General features: G+C 40.6%; 1 protein-coding gene across 1 annotated transcript in view; it reads left to right on the top strand.

Moving 5' to 3' along the window:
* Positions 1-11148, top strand: part of LOC119729229 — a 63801-nt gene extending 52653 nt beyond the window's left edge. Inside the window, exons 40-51 of the mRNA XM_038201811.1 lie at positions 581-720; positions 926-1067; positions 1816-2022; positions 2918-3121; positions 3734-3913; positions 4105-4685; positions 5098-5242; positions 5699-5920; positions 7806-7898; positions 8024-8355; positions 9630-9831; positions 10241-11148. Of these exons, the coding sequence (XP_038057739.1) occupies positions 581-720; positions 926-1067; positions 1816-2022; positions 2918-3121; positions 3734-3913; positions 4105-4685; positions 5098-5242; positions 5699-5920; positions 7806-7898; positions 8024-8355; positions 9630-9831; positions 10241-10512 (2720 nt within the window). The 3' untranslated portion in view covers positions 10513-11148. The remainder of the gene's footprint in view (positions 1-580; positions 721-925; positions 1068-1815; positions 2023-2917; positions 3122-3733; positions 3914-4104; positions 4686-5097; positions 5243-5698; positions 5921-7805; positions 7899-8023; positions 8356-9629; positions 9832-10240) is intronic.
* Positions 11149-12852: the final 1704 nt, after the last annotated feature.

Genomic DNA, 12852 nt, shown 5'->3' with positions numbered 1-12852 from the left:
TAGTACAAAAATCATTCAAATCACTCATTTACTTTTCAAGTTACCAAATTTTGAACACGACCAGCGTTTTAAATGGATCCACGGATCACAGAAAAAGGTAAGTGTTCTTTCAGCAAAACTATAATTCACGCACAACCCTATGAGAATCGCTTTTGTCTTGCTGTAGGAATATACGTGTTTGCGATCCGTGGACAGAACTTTAAAACAGTGTTTCTGTTAAAAATTTGGTTACTTGAAAAGTGCATGAGTGATTTGAACTATTCTTGTACTAAAAGAAAGCTTAATTACTGGGCTTTGATATCCTAGATTTGGAAAGTGTTACAGGCAAAACTTCATTCAAAAGTTCGTCCTTCCATTTGGGTTTTGGTTTTTTTTACTCACCCTGTATTGCATTGTATCTGTTCCCTGATGAATTGATCCATAATCCATATATTGCTCCAGCGGTTTAGGGCACAACAGGGACTGATTGGTTATTAAAGTTTCTTATAAAATGAGCAGAATGTCACCCTGACCTTGCTTTTTCCCCCTTTTTTTTGTTGTGTACAAGAAGCAAAGAAACTAATGTTAATATCTGTTATAGATCACAAGATGGAGAAGGGAGTCACATATCATGTGTTCATCAGGGCCTGGTATAATCCTACTACATACGCAGTGTTCAGATCAGATGGCATCACCCCGGATATCACACCACCAAAAATATCAACAGTCAGAGGCACAAAGGTAGGAGAATTAGAGAGTCAGATTTCAGAAGAGAATCTGACAATATCTGCCAATTGACCTTTTGTTTTGTTCTTTAACGGTGCTCTTTCTAATAATGGGAGATCATTGAGGATACACAAGCCATTATTGCAGTTTTATCAAACCTCTTCAACCGATCATTCCTTCAGTCTTGTTAAAATACCTGAATATATGTTTTTGTTTCCAGATAAAAGATCTTGCCAGATCTGATGCCAGGAAAGACACTGATTACTTGACGGATCCTAACGTCCTCTTTATCTCCTGGGAGAGAGTGTTTTTAGACGACGCGATGTCCCACTACCAGGTGTCTCTGAGTACCTACCCAGGAGGTAAGTACACTCAAATCTCACCCAATCAACTCAAAACTCGCTTTCTTAATATGAGTCACCCTTGCTCATTGAAGTCGAAACATTTACCAGTAGGACTAAAGGTTCCATTTATGATACCTTATTGTCGTGTTTTGCATGACAGAATGTTAGAGATGTAAACAACTTGTAACATATTCTTAAAGCTACAGTCCATCATTTGCAGCTATCCAAAAAGTAGCTGAGGAAATTATTGTGGAAAAGTATTCTTGGTTTAAAGCTAGTAATGGGACTAAACTCCCTGTGAAATTATTCTTTCTGGCAAGCTGTCGTTTTGAAGAAAACAATGAAAGAAGGCCATTTCCAACTATGGGTCTTAAGACACATTTTTGAATAGATTTCCATTAGTAGTCCGTTTTTAATTTGGCAAAGCCGTGAATGAGTATGCACAAGCATTGACAGGACCCACAAGCGAGTGCGGTTGCTGTAATTTGTCGGTTCAGTGCGCGACATTGCGTAGCTGCAATCGGCTGAATGAGAACATGTTCCGAATTCGAGCGCAATTCAAAACATGACTCGGCAAATTTTGATTTGAAATCAAGATCCTAGCATATTGTTTTCTCGGAATTTATAGCAATCACTGAGCTAAAAGTTCATCAGGTTAGTTGTTAAGCACCCTTCTTGTGATTTGGAGTACTTTTGTTGCTTCAAACGAAGATAATGCACAAATTATAAATGATGTACTCTACCTGTAATTCATTTTGGTTCTCAGTTGAAGATGTTTGTCAGTTTGCTGACCACACCTTCCCGGCCAGTGTGTCCTCCACACAGTTCACCAATCTGAATCTAAAGAGTGGACTGCGATACTACAGCAACGTACGAGCGTTCAACAAAGCTGGTCTGCACACGCTCAAAAGCAGTGATGGCTTTGTGGTGGACACAAGGAGGCCAGATGCAGGCCTTGTGTTCGATGGAACAGGTGAATAGTCACCTTGTTTCTCCTTCACCATGTACAGTTAATGCTTCATGGATAATGGTGACTCAAAAGCATCTCTGAACAGCTCTTGTGCTTTGTATTTCTTTGCACAATTCCTTGTCAGTGCCTAATGCATCACTTCCGTAATCACTTCTGTAACCACACTGACACAAAAGTCTCTTCACTCAGGAAACAATCATGTACCAGTATGTAATTGTTGTAAAGTGTCTTGCTGTTGGACACAAACGTCATGAGTCTTCATCAAAAGCAACACACATAGGATTGCAGTTGTGGTAAGATTGAAAGACCTCTACCCTGATGGTCCACAAATTTTAAAATATCTGTGTACATCATCTCTGCTAGACATTTCTACACTCAAGCAAAGTATGTAACACTGACAATGTTAACCCTCCTCCTGTTTGAACAGGCACAGACAGTCAAAAAGTCCATCCACTTAAGCATAGTGTACCAAGTTACATAGACAGTCACAGCCAGTCAATCCTGCTTTATGTAGGCTGGGAGCTCTTAGCTGTTAAAAACAGTCACTTGACTAATTTTGATTGAATTTACGTCTTGGCACAGAATGAATGTTTGCGTAGGAAGGTTTTAATGTATAAATTTGAATATAGACCATTGAATTGTTGCGGCCATCTTCATTTTTCCCCATTTAAATGAACGTAACCGAAGCAAGGTTGGAAGGAAAATTAGTCTGGTTCCGTTTTGCACAAAAACATTATCATTCAGGACTATCATTGCATACAGGGAACATGACTGAAATGGTGGCAGCATGATAAAGGTCTATAGAATCTGATGCTGATATCCAAAGAGTAAATTTTCCATAGCTAAAAGCAGAACAAACCTGAACTGAGGTTTTCTGAACTTTACTTCTTTGTTGCAGATCTTCATGACGTGGAATACCAGAACTCTAGCACATTGATCTCAGCCTCCTGGCATGGCTTTGTGGATCTGGAATCCTACTTAGACCATTATGAGTGGTGCATTGGACAGACCTCTGGCCCAGCAGATGATGGCATTCTGCCCTGTACCAATGTTGGAATCCACCTGTCTGCCTCCAAGACTCTAGCTGTGCCTCTCACAGATGGTAAGGTTTTGTCTATCAAACGTCTCGGATACTCGATGTCCTGAATGACCACTGCGAGAAGCCTGTCTCTAACTTCATTTTGACTATTTCTGGCTGAAAGATATAAATTCTTTGACTCTGAATATCCGCAAGTCTGTGTGGAAATTTTAATTGCTAATACCAGGCAAACTCATTGGCTTTCTGTGGAAAGACGGTGCTTTTCCCCTTAGCAGATTTAATCTAAAAGATATCCTTCATAATCTACAATGCAGTTTTGAAGGATTCATTATAAATTTGTTATTGTAGATCCCTGAGCTGCTATTGTAACATTTGGCATGATGCTCCTTGAAAGTTCAAGTACAAAGAATTTCCCGGCTTAGTGGAGGATTTTAGAGGATGGTCAGACTGAGTTTCCTAAATTCCTTGAAAATCTTCAAGGAAATGGGGAAAATGGTATTCTGTAATTGTGCAAAACAGGCCTGTATTATCTAAGATATTTCCGACTAATAGTCTTGTGAAAAAGTTAGGGGAGGTGGTGTGCAAACCATCTGAATCCCAAAGCCTAAAGATATGGACCAAATACTTGTCTCCTGGTGACCAATAACTATGAATTTGATTCCTATTTTTTATCAGGCATCCGATATTACTCCAAGATTTCAGCCATCGACGCAGCTGGCTTGCAGTCTGCATCTGTCTCTTCAGACGGGTTTGTGTCGGACACTACACCCCCTGAGCCACTAGCACAGATAAATCTAGGGGATAACTTGATCCAGAATCCATCATTTGAAAGGATGCAGGAACCAGACATAACAGGTGAATCAAAAAGCCTGAGAGTATAACATTATTAAGTTTATTCATATCTTCATATTACTTGTTTAAACAGTTTATTTCATTAGAACAAAACTGAGAGAAAAGAAGTTTTGCTATTTCAAACCTAACTTCCATAATAGGTTCTTCTGATCCAATTAAGCAAATGTTTGAAACCATCTTGTTGATCTCTTTAGATATGGAATATGAATATACAACAGTGATTGCTGAGAATGAGACATTAAATGAAGCCTCAGGTACATCTGATCCAAATCACGGCAATGTCTCTGATACTTATCCCACTTCTGCCACCAATTTGTCAACTGAAGAAATGTCATCCACAACCAGTGTGCACGTTACCGATGGCAAACGAGGTGAGGTACTAGTTCAGTGGGATGTAGGATCTGACAGCCAATTTGCTGTGGTCACTTCAGGGAAGAAGATTGCTCAAGATGGTCATTCCTTCTTGTCTCTTCATGGCTCCATCTCCCAAACCTTCAACACAACACAGGGAAGCCACTACCAAGTTGTGGTCTTTGCGAGTCACCCGGTGCCATCCCACAATCCTTTGCTGAATCAGGAGGGTCGCATCGAGGCCCCAGGATTGGATCGCATCTTCAGGTTGTATGACCGGCCGGCACACAGTCACTCAGACCAGAGTCTGAGGTCCATCCGATGGCATCAGCACAGATTTTACTTCACAGCCAGTGGAGACGTAGCAACACTGAAAATCTCATCTGTAGGAAAATCAAATGGAATCCTATTGGATAATGTTCAGGTGAAAAGAATCTCCTATAGGCCCAGTATAGTTAATTTTGTAGGTTGTAAACACATCCCCTACATTGTTTTAAGCCGATGTAAAAAAAAAATCTTTGAAACTTCATGATTAAACAGTTTCCATAAAGTCATAGCTAAATTTCCAAATTGATCACTTACACCTTGGATGTACGGATTAATATCAAAACTTCTGAACATCAATGTTGCTGACTCATAAAATAAACTATTAGTTTAATTACCGCATAGATCAAGATATACCAAGTACCCACTGATCGTACATTCTACTACTGTTTAGTATCATCAATTTGTTCTAATATAGGTGTGGGATCTCAATCCATTTCCTTATAACCTGCTCATACATTCCATTTGATTTCACCATTTGATCTGACCATCCCATTTCTTGTTTAACACAGGTCAGGCAGATTACCACTTGGCCGAGTACCGGTGGAGGGTCTGTAGAGGTACATACCCAGTTCATTCACAGCTGGTCGTCCATCCAGGCCAAGTGGCATTTCATTGACCCTGAGAGTCCCATAGTCGACTACACCTGGGCCATAGGTAGGTTGAGTCTTGGACTTATATTTGTCTGCAGTCATTATACCATGCTGTTGGCTGCAGTGTGGACATTTCTGATACAGGGCCCTATTTCATGTTGCTGCAAAGCACACGATTGTCTGCTAGTAGAGCCTCCATCTATTTCATGGGATCATAATCAGTATTAACAAAAGCATGCTTAACCCCAGTGGAAAAAGTTGCTAAAATCAGTGACGGAACAATATATATCTCCATGCGCACATAACGGACCATTTGCACATGCACGCTGTGAAATAGTGTTTAATCTTAGCACAATTTTCTTCTATAGGCTAGTAAGCACAACTTTTGTGTTAGCTATTAAACAGCGACATCAAATTGGGCCCTGCTGTTTTGTTGTTATGCAGTATTCAGTATGACATGACCTTGATGTTTGTACGCATCCGTTAATTACTCTTCTTTTTTGGGTGGTAAATTTGCCAGGTACTTCCAAAGGCGGCACCCAGCTACAAAGCTTCACATCAGTGGGTACACAGACAGACGCTATCAATACTGACGTCAGGATGGCACATGGCTCCTACGTCTACATCACCGTGATGGCAAGAAATGCAGCTGATCTCATCAGCATAGCAACCTCTGTCTCCTTACTGCTCGATCTAACGCCACCCGTGATTCATTTTGTCAAAGATGGTGGCGATGCACATGGTATTTTATATTACAAACTGACATATCCACTTCACATCATGTCCACTATACAGACTTGTATGACTCGTGACTCAGACTCACATTTACCGTGACTCCCAATCTCAGTGACTCGGACTCGGACTCAAGTGACGATCACAAATGACTCGAACTCGGGCTCTGACTCAACCCTGTGGACTCGGATTTGGACTCGGACTCGACCAATTACCAAAATCACCTATTTTTTCAACAAAATAATAACAAATTATTTTGAAGACGATCCTCTCCTAAGCAAGCGATACAGTCTGTGCAGTGCAGAAGAATCGGATCTATTACTCTACATAGACAGTACGTGCGGCTGGCTTGTTTGCGACATATTGATCAATTGATCGAAACATATACCCCAGCGTCCACACTTGATATTGTGTAAATGCAAACTTCAAAGTGTTCGGTGCCAGATTAACCTTTTTCAGACACTCGTGCCTTTCCTTAGTTGACACACTGCGTATACAGTGTTTTTACGGTGAAGGGCAAAACCTAATATTGAACTTAGTTGACATGTTATACATGTATTTCCAGTGCTTAAAATTAGAGAAAACCTGTGAAAAAATTGAAACATTTAAACTGTGAGGTTTTAGCAGTACCTCAAAATTTATTTCCAATATATATTTGGTGACTCGGACTCGAACTCGGACTCGACCTTTGTGACTCGGACTCGACCTGCATGACTCGGGCTCGGGAGAGGTGACTCAGACTCAGACTCGGACTCGATGATTAGTGACTGGAATACAAGTCTGCCACTGTAACACATGAAATTGTAGGAGGCAGAAAATAGTCACAACCTCTATGCAGAAGTACCCTCTAAATGGTTACACTGAGAGGGTTAAACAGTCCTTAGCAATTGCATACACATGCAGACAGTATACACTATACAAATATAACATGGTTTGAGGGTGGACAGTCGATATTAGCTTTCCAAGGTATTGGAAGTTGACAAACTAATTCCCGACTATCGACTATCCACATGAAATAAACCATGTTATATATTTGCTTTATTATACCTCATACATATTCAGTTGCCGAATTTTCCCGTTGCAGTATGCACCTCATGAGCTCACCATACAGTAACCCCTAAGAGTTTATACTGCATTGTGGACACCTTTTTTTTAGTACAGGAGGCATCTTTATTGTCCACAATATTCTCCAGTTCAACATCATTGAGCTCGGGGAAACACTAATTAACATTTACACATGCAACCATCTTTTCATGTGTAGCTAGAGCGATGTTCCCACGTGCGTATTACACCCGTGCGACAGTTCCACGATTGCTTCGTAAAGCGCATGCGTAGTTGACTGTCGCACAAGTAACCCATGCGACAGTCTACTACCATTCATTCATTCATTCATTCATTCATTGCGGTTCATTACACAAAAATATCAAACAGCAAGTCAAAAGACTAACAATGTCTGATTTACAAGTTAAAAACAAATTTATACAAGAGTAAAACAGTAATGACAAAATAAAACAGAAAAAGTTGGCTTACAAACAAATTGTTACTACAATATTGCATTAAAAATACAATTACACATTACCGTGTGTGTGAATACTCGCACGCTAGGTAAACAGCAAAAATAGCTTCTGGCACATGATGCTGAATGGACCAGTGAGAATTCGGCCCTCGATCATGAATATATATGAGGTATGGTAATATGGACTTGTGCACTCTTGGATGAAAATTCGTTGTTCATATACTCCATGACATATGCTTATCAAACAGTGCTTACATGCAGTGTTTCCTGCAGAAGCAGCTCTTGTGATTGGTCACACAGTGCAATCATACTGTTCTTGCATGGAAACTATAGTTTCTTGGGAATAAATATCTTATAAAGTTTAATTTGCCCTTGACAGATATTGACTTCAGTGCAGATGATTCCTCTTTGACCTTCAGTTGGTCAGCGTCTGACCCTGAGAGTGGAATTGACCACTGTGAGTGGGCAGTTGGTAAGTTTATATCTCCCGTTTTCAGAATGTCGATTTAGATTGGATTTGTACCTTGCATGAGTTGGAAGGAATCTGACTAACTTTGAAAACTAGACCATCAGTGTGTTTCTTCCCTTTCTTCCCAGGATCAGAGCCTGGCCTTGATGACATCCTACCAAGCTCACCATCGCCTGATGCTGAGTCCAGCATCACCACCAGTCTGTCCCAGGCCATGGTTGAGGGTCAGCGCCTGTACGTAACCATCACATGCTACAATGGTGCTGAGAAGTCCTCATGGAAATCATCAGACGGTGTTACCATAGTTACAGTGCCTCCTAGCTCATCAGCAGCAGTCGTCAATCTGAAGACCATGTCAGAGACTCAATATGACACACGCGATAGGTACCAGTCACAGAGAGACTCTGTCAAAGCATCCTGGGATGGATTCATGGACCCATTTGGAATTCAGTCCTATGAGGTCAGTGTTCTGTGCGTAGATGCAGTGTCAAAAAAGGTCAAATATCAAGACTAAGTTTGTTCGCAGCACATCAGCCAGTGGTGTACCATTATTAGGTCTACAACTTCTCACAGAACTGTATTCGAGTCACCAAACATCGAGTCTGAGTCCAAGTCGCCTCTTCCGAATCCGAGTCATGAGTCACTTTTAAGTACTATTATTGGAATTAAATTTTGAGGTACTGCTAAAACCTCACATAGATTTCTCAAATCAATGTATCGGATAATCAATACAGCCACACGCGCTGTGTATGTACAGTAGTTGCATTTCTTCTGCACCATTCTGACTGTATGGTTTGAAAAGAAACGGGTTATCTTCAAAATGTAATTATATTGTTGGAAATGTAAGTGGTTTGTGGTAAAATTGGTCGAGTACCGAGTCACACAGGTCGAGTCTGAGTCCGAGTCATTTGTCATCGTGACTCAAGTCCGAATCCGAGTCATGGAAAATGGGACTCAAGCTCAACTTGAGTCCAACTTAGTTGGACTCGAGTCTAAATCTGAGTCACGTGTCGTACAACTCTAAGGGTGTATACAAAAGATATTAAAGTTATGAACTTAAACAGTGTGAAAGTGGCTCCATCTTAAAGGGTGGTGAGACATGCCCTTGGTCCACCTAACTGAGAACATTAATAGTCATTTTCCTTCATACGTTCCCGGAGTCAATGTGAATCCCTCTCACACATCTTACCCCTTGATTCGAGACACATTGACCCTGAACATACGGTTAAAGTGGCCCGCTAAAGCCTACCCATGTATTTGGCCCTCAGTGACCCTGAACACCTAAGCGAGTGTGACCCGCTAAACCACTAGCCAAGAACCTGTCAACCAAAAATCTCGCAGCTTGCAGTCATATGATGACAATGACGCCGACCTGTATTTAAGTCTACAGGCAGAAAGTGTAGAGCTTCAACAACTTGAACAAGAGTTCAATTTCTTGAATCTTTGTCAAAGGTGTAGTGGGGGGGGGACAATATTTTCTTAATGCTGTCCTTTTCCATTGAAATGGCCTTTTTTTCATCGGCACTTGCCCCCCCCCCCCCCCCCCCCCCCCCCCCCCCCGTGCAATTCTTCTAAAATAATGGGGGGGGGGGTAAGCGTCGGAAAAAAAAGGGCACTTCAATGGAAAAGGGCAGTATTTAGAAAATATTGGGGGCCTGCAGTTTTAAATATACATATCTGCTCCATCACACTATTCTCCCCTTTATTGAACCCTTTCTCCTCTCATCACATCAGTGCCATCTGAGTGACCCCAACGCCTACAACCACTGGACACCTTGTGGATCTGCATCAGAGACCCACCTTGATTGGTCAGGTCTTACCTTGGATGATGATGCAACCTATAGCCTATCAGTCAGAGCTGTCAATCATGCTGGTCTGATCAGCCAAGCTATCACTGGCAACATCACCATAGAGTCTACCAAACCCCCAGGGGGAGGTACGTATACATACACGTAGCTCAATCATTTCTAGAAGATCAAGAATATTTTCCAATTTTAAGAAGAGCACACAAAAGTCTACAGTTTTATTATGCATTGTTAATCAGGGTAAAATGTATTCTATACACTATGATAGAGACGGCAGAAAAGAGGGGAACCTAACAAACTCTATGCATGTCAGCATTCTACCTAAACTCTGGTGACTTGCAATGGCTTATTAACTCCTGAAGCAAAGTGTTTGTTTTCTAAAACAATTACCAAATATGTGAGGGTCATTACATTTGTTGTTTCCCTCATGACTTCCACACAACTTTGTTTTTACAAGTTCACCTGAGCTCTAACCCAGCAATCTACATTTTGAGAGTTTCCTTCATCTCACAGGTTTCGTATATGATTGTGTCTTTATAGCGCTAAGCCTGCTCAGTCATTCCTGGCTTGGAGATGGGAGGGTTGATCTGACCTGGGATGGCTTGTTCTCTGCCTCCTCCTCCTCCTCCTTGGTGTATGAGGTATCTCTGGGTACCATCCCAGGAGGTAGTGATATCATGCAGTGGGTGGAGACCATGGAGATTGGTATGCGTGTCTCGCCGCTGGCTCCCTTCACTGACTACCACTTGACATTGACGGCCATCAACGCGGCCGGCTTGTCACAGACAGTCACTAAGATCATCAGTGTGTAGAGAATTCACAGCATAACAGATTTTAACCAATGTTTTTCTATAGTCTTTCCTTAAAAATGTTTACTCAGAAAGCATTGACATATACACAGACACTTTAGCTGTTTGAGAGTTGTGTGATTTTTTTTTTATAATAGAAACTGACATGTCCCTGATAGCAAATTCTATCGCAAATGAAATGCTTGAACAAGAACAAATTCTGCAAAATATTTAACAAACTTCTGTACATTCTTTCATAGCTAGTGTCTGAATTGAAAATTCAGTCCAGATGATTAAAGAGTTGAAAGGATGTGAAGCTTTGACCGTAGCGCTGCCTATTGGTATATGGGTATAAATTTAGGATCCAGAGTAATCTTGTAATTTACCATTGAACTATCATTATGAATAATTTCGGATGAATTTTTTTTGGCCTTTGGCTGGTAGATAATGTTGTAAGGGAATACAGAATTATAAAATAAGTAATGTCAGATAAGTAATGTAGAAGGGACAGGAAAAAGTTGGACCCCAAATTTATAGAATGACCAATGTGGCTTGGAATTTTCAAACTTTGGTTAACCATATCATAAGACCCAAGTCAAGCTAACAGAAAGGTTATCATTTTCACTGTCAGATTTTGTGTTTTGAATATAAGGAACAAGTCCACTCTTTTCTTCTGAAAAGGGTATGTCTTATTTTAGCTAGTAGATAACAGCTTAAATCACGTGCTGGGCTCTGGCCTGGTGCGACTATACCTCATGTCTTGGTTGCGTGTGGAAAAATATGCAATTCTTGGTCATGTGTTAAGTTGTGTATTTGCTCATAGATTGTGAGTAGAGCTAGAGAAGAGAGGGGAATGGAGGGGAATGGAAGGGCCTGCTGAGAACAGACAAGTACCGTCCGTCGTAGTCAATCATAAAGAAATTACTTATTTTGTTTTTGGGTATAATTTGGGATAAACTCGCGTTTAGGTGTGCTGTGGTGTGTTAATATAATTTGTCTTGGCTTGCTGTGTACATAGCAAAGTTCAGTGCCATATTTTCAAGCAAGCATAGTGCTTATTAGTGCTGGTTGAATCACAGAGTTCAGGGCCGAGAAATAGGATACATGGTCTAGTGTCCGCGTCTGTACAGGGGGCACCCTCAGAGCAGAACAGGTCCAACTTCCAGCAAAGTAAGTTAATTATAATTAATACTTCTTAATTGTACACGTGTGGATGACGTTTGTGGTTGACGTTTGTAGGTTACCAATTAAAACTGTTCTTAGCATGAATAAATAAGTATTAAGATAATAGCCTAAACGTCTTGTAGATGTGATTAAGGAATAGTGATTAAAACAAGCAATACATTGATTGTTCCTGCACAGAAACAGCCTGTCCATTGTCCTTTATCATGTCCTAATTACTGCATGAATCCCAGATGTTAACAATCAACTACAAATCGGTGGCAAATTTTGATCAGAAGGTCTACACCTACGGCACAAGGCTGATCGTACATATAGACTAGGAGCTAGGTTGAGTTTAATTAACAATTTGAGCACAAAAGGTTTGTTGGTACCAATGGATTGCCCGTTGGGGGTAATTCCGAAATGGCCATTCTTAAGTTGCCCTAGGTCGGATGGGCTGGGTCAGGAGACCAAGGTCAAATGTCAAAAGTTTCGAGTTTACATGTCGTTGGGATTGACCCCCTGATACCAAAAATGCTACTTAAGAACGGAAAAGTCGGATAAAGTTATTTATGAATGATTTAAAGATTGTATTTTTATGTTTCATATTATATACTGTATACGAATGTACACGTACTATCCTGGCAGCTCCTTAGGCCAATTTTTTGGCTAAAACTGTGCCCAAATTTGTGATAAGAGCATGACATACGGCGTGCAGATCCGAAACGGTCTGAGAATCATTTCAGAGGTCGACCCACCTTGAAACCTGCCGATTTGGGGGCGGTGAAGGGGGAATAATAAATGAATTGACTTTTCTGAAAAAAGGCAGAAATTCATGGCCCTTGAGGCTTCTTTCAAGCAACTTTTAAGACATTTAATTTTTTTGGCCAAAATTGAAAAAAACGCAAGGGGTTAGCCTTACATTTTGAGTCAAAATCGGCCCAAAATTGACTTTTCTCAAAACAAGACAGAAATTCATCTGAATGCAAGGGGAACATCAATCAATAATCTAACACACAATTTTCAAAATTTGGGTAAAAATCGTCAATTTTTGAAGAAAAAACTTAATTTTTTGAGCGATTTTACCTTATTTTTTCGACAGAATTTCCCCTTCAATAGCACATTTGTCCAGCAATCGATTTGAAATGCGTTCTAGGGCCCTTAAGGCATCTGTCTAGCATTTTTTAAGACATTTCTTTTTTT

Source organism: Patiria miniata, unplaced genomic scaffold (assembly GCF_015706575.1).
Source record: "Patiria miniata isolate m_02_andy unplaced genomic scaffold, ASM1570657v1 HiC_scaffold_1, whole genome shotgun sequence".
Taxonomy (NCBI): Eukaryota; Metazoa; Echinodermata; class Asteroidea; order Valvatida; family Asterinidae; genus Patiria; species Patiria miniata.
Note: the sequence above shows the minus strand (reverse complement) of the source record. Positions and strands in the feature narration are given on the sequence as shown.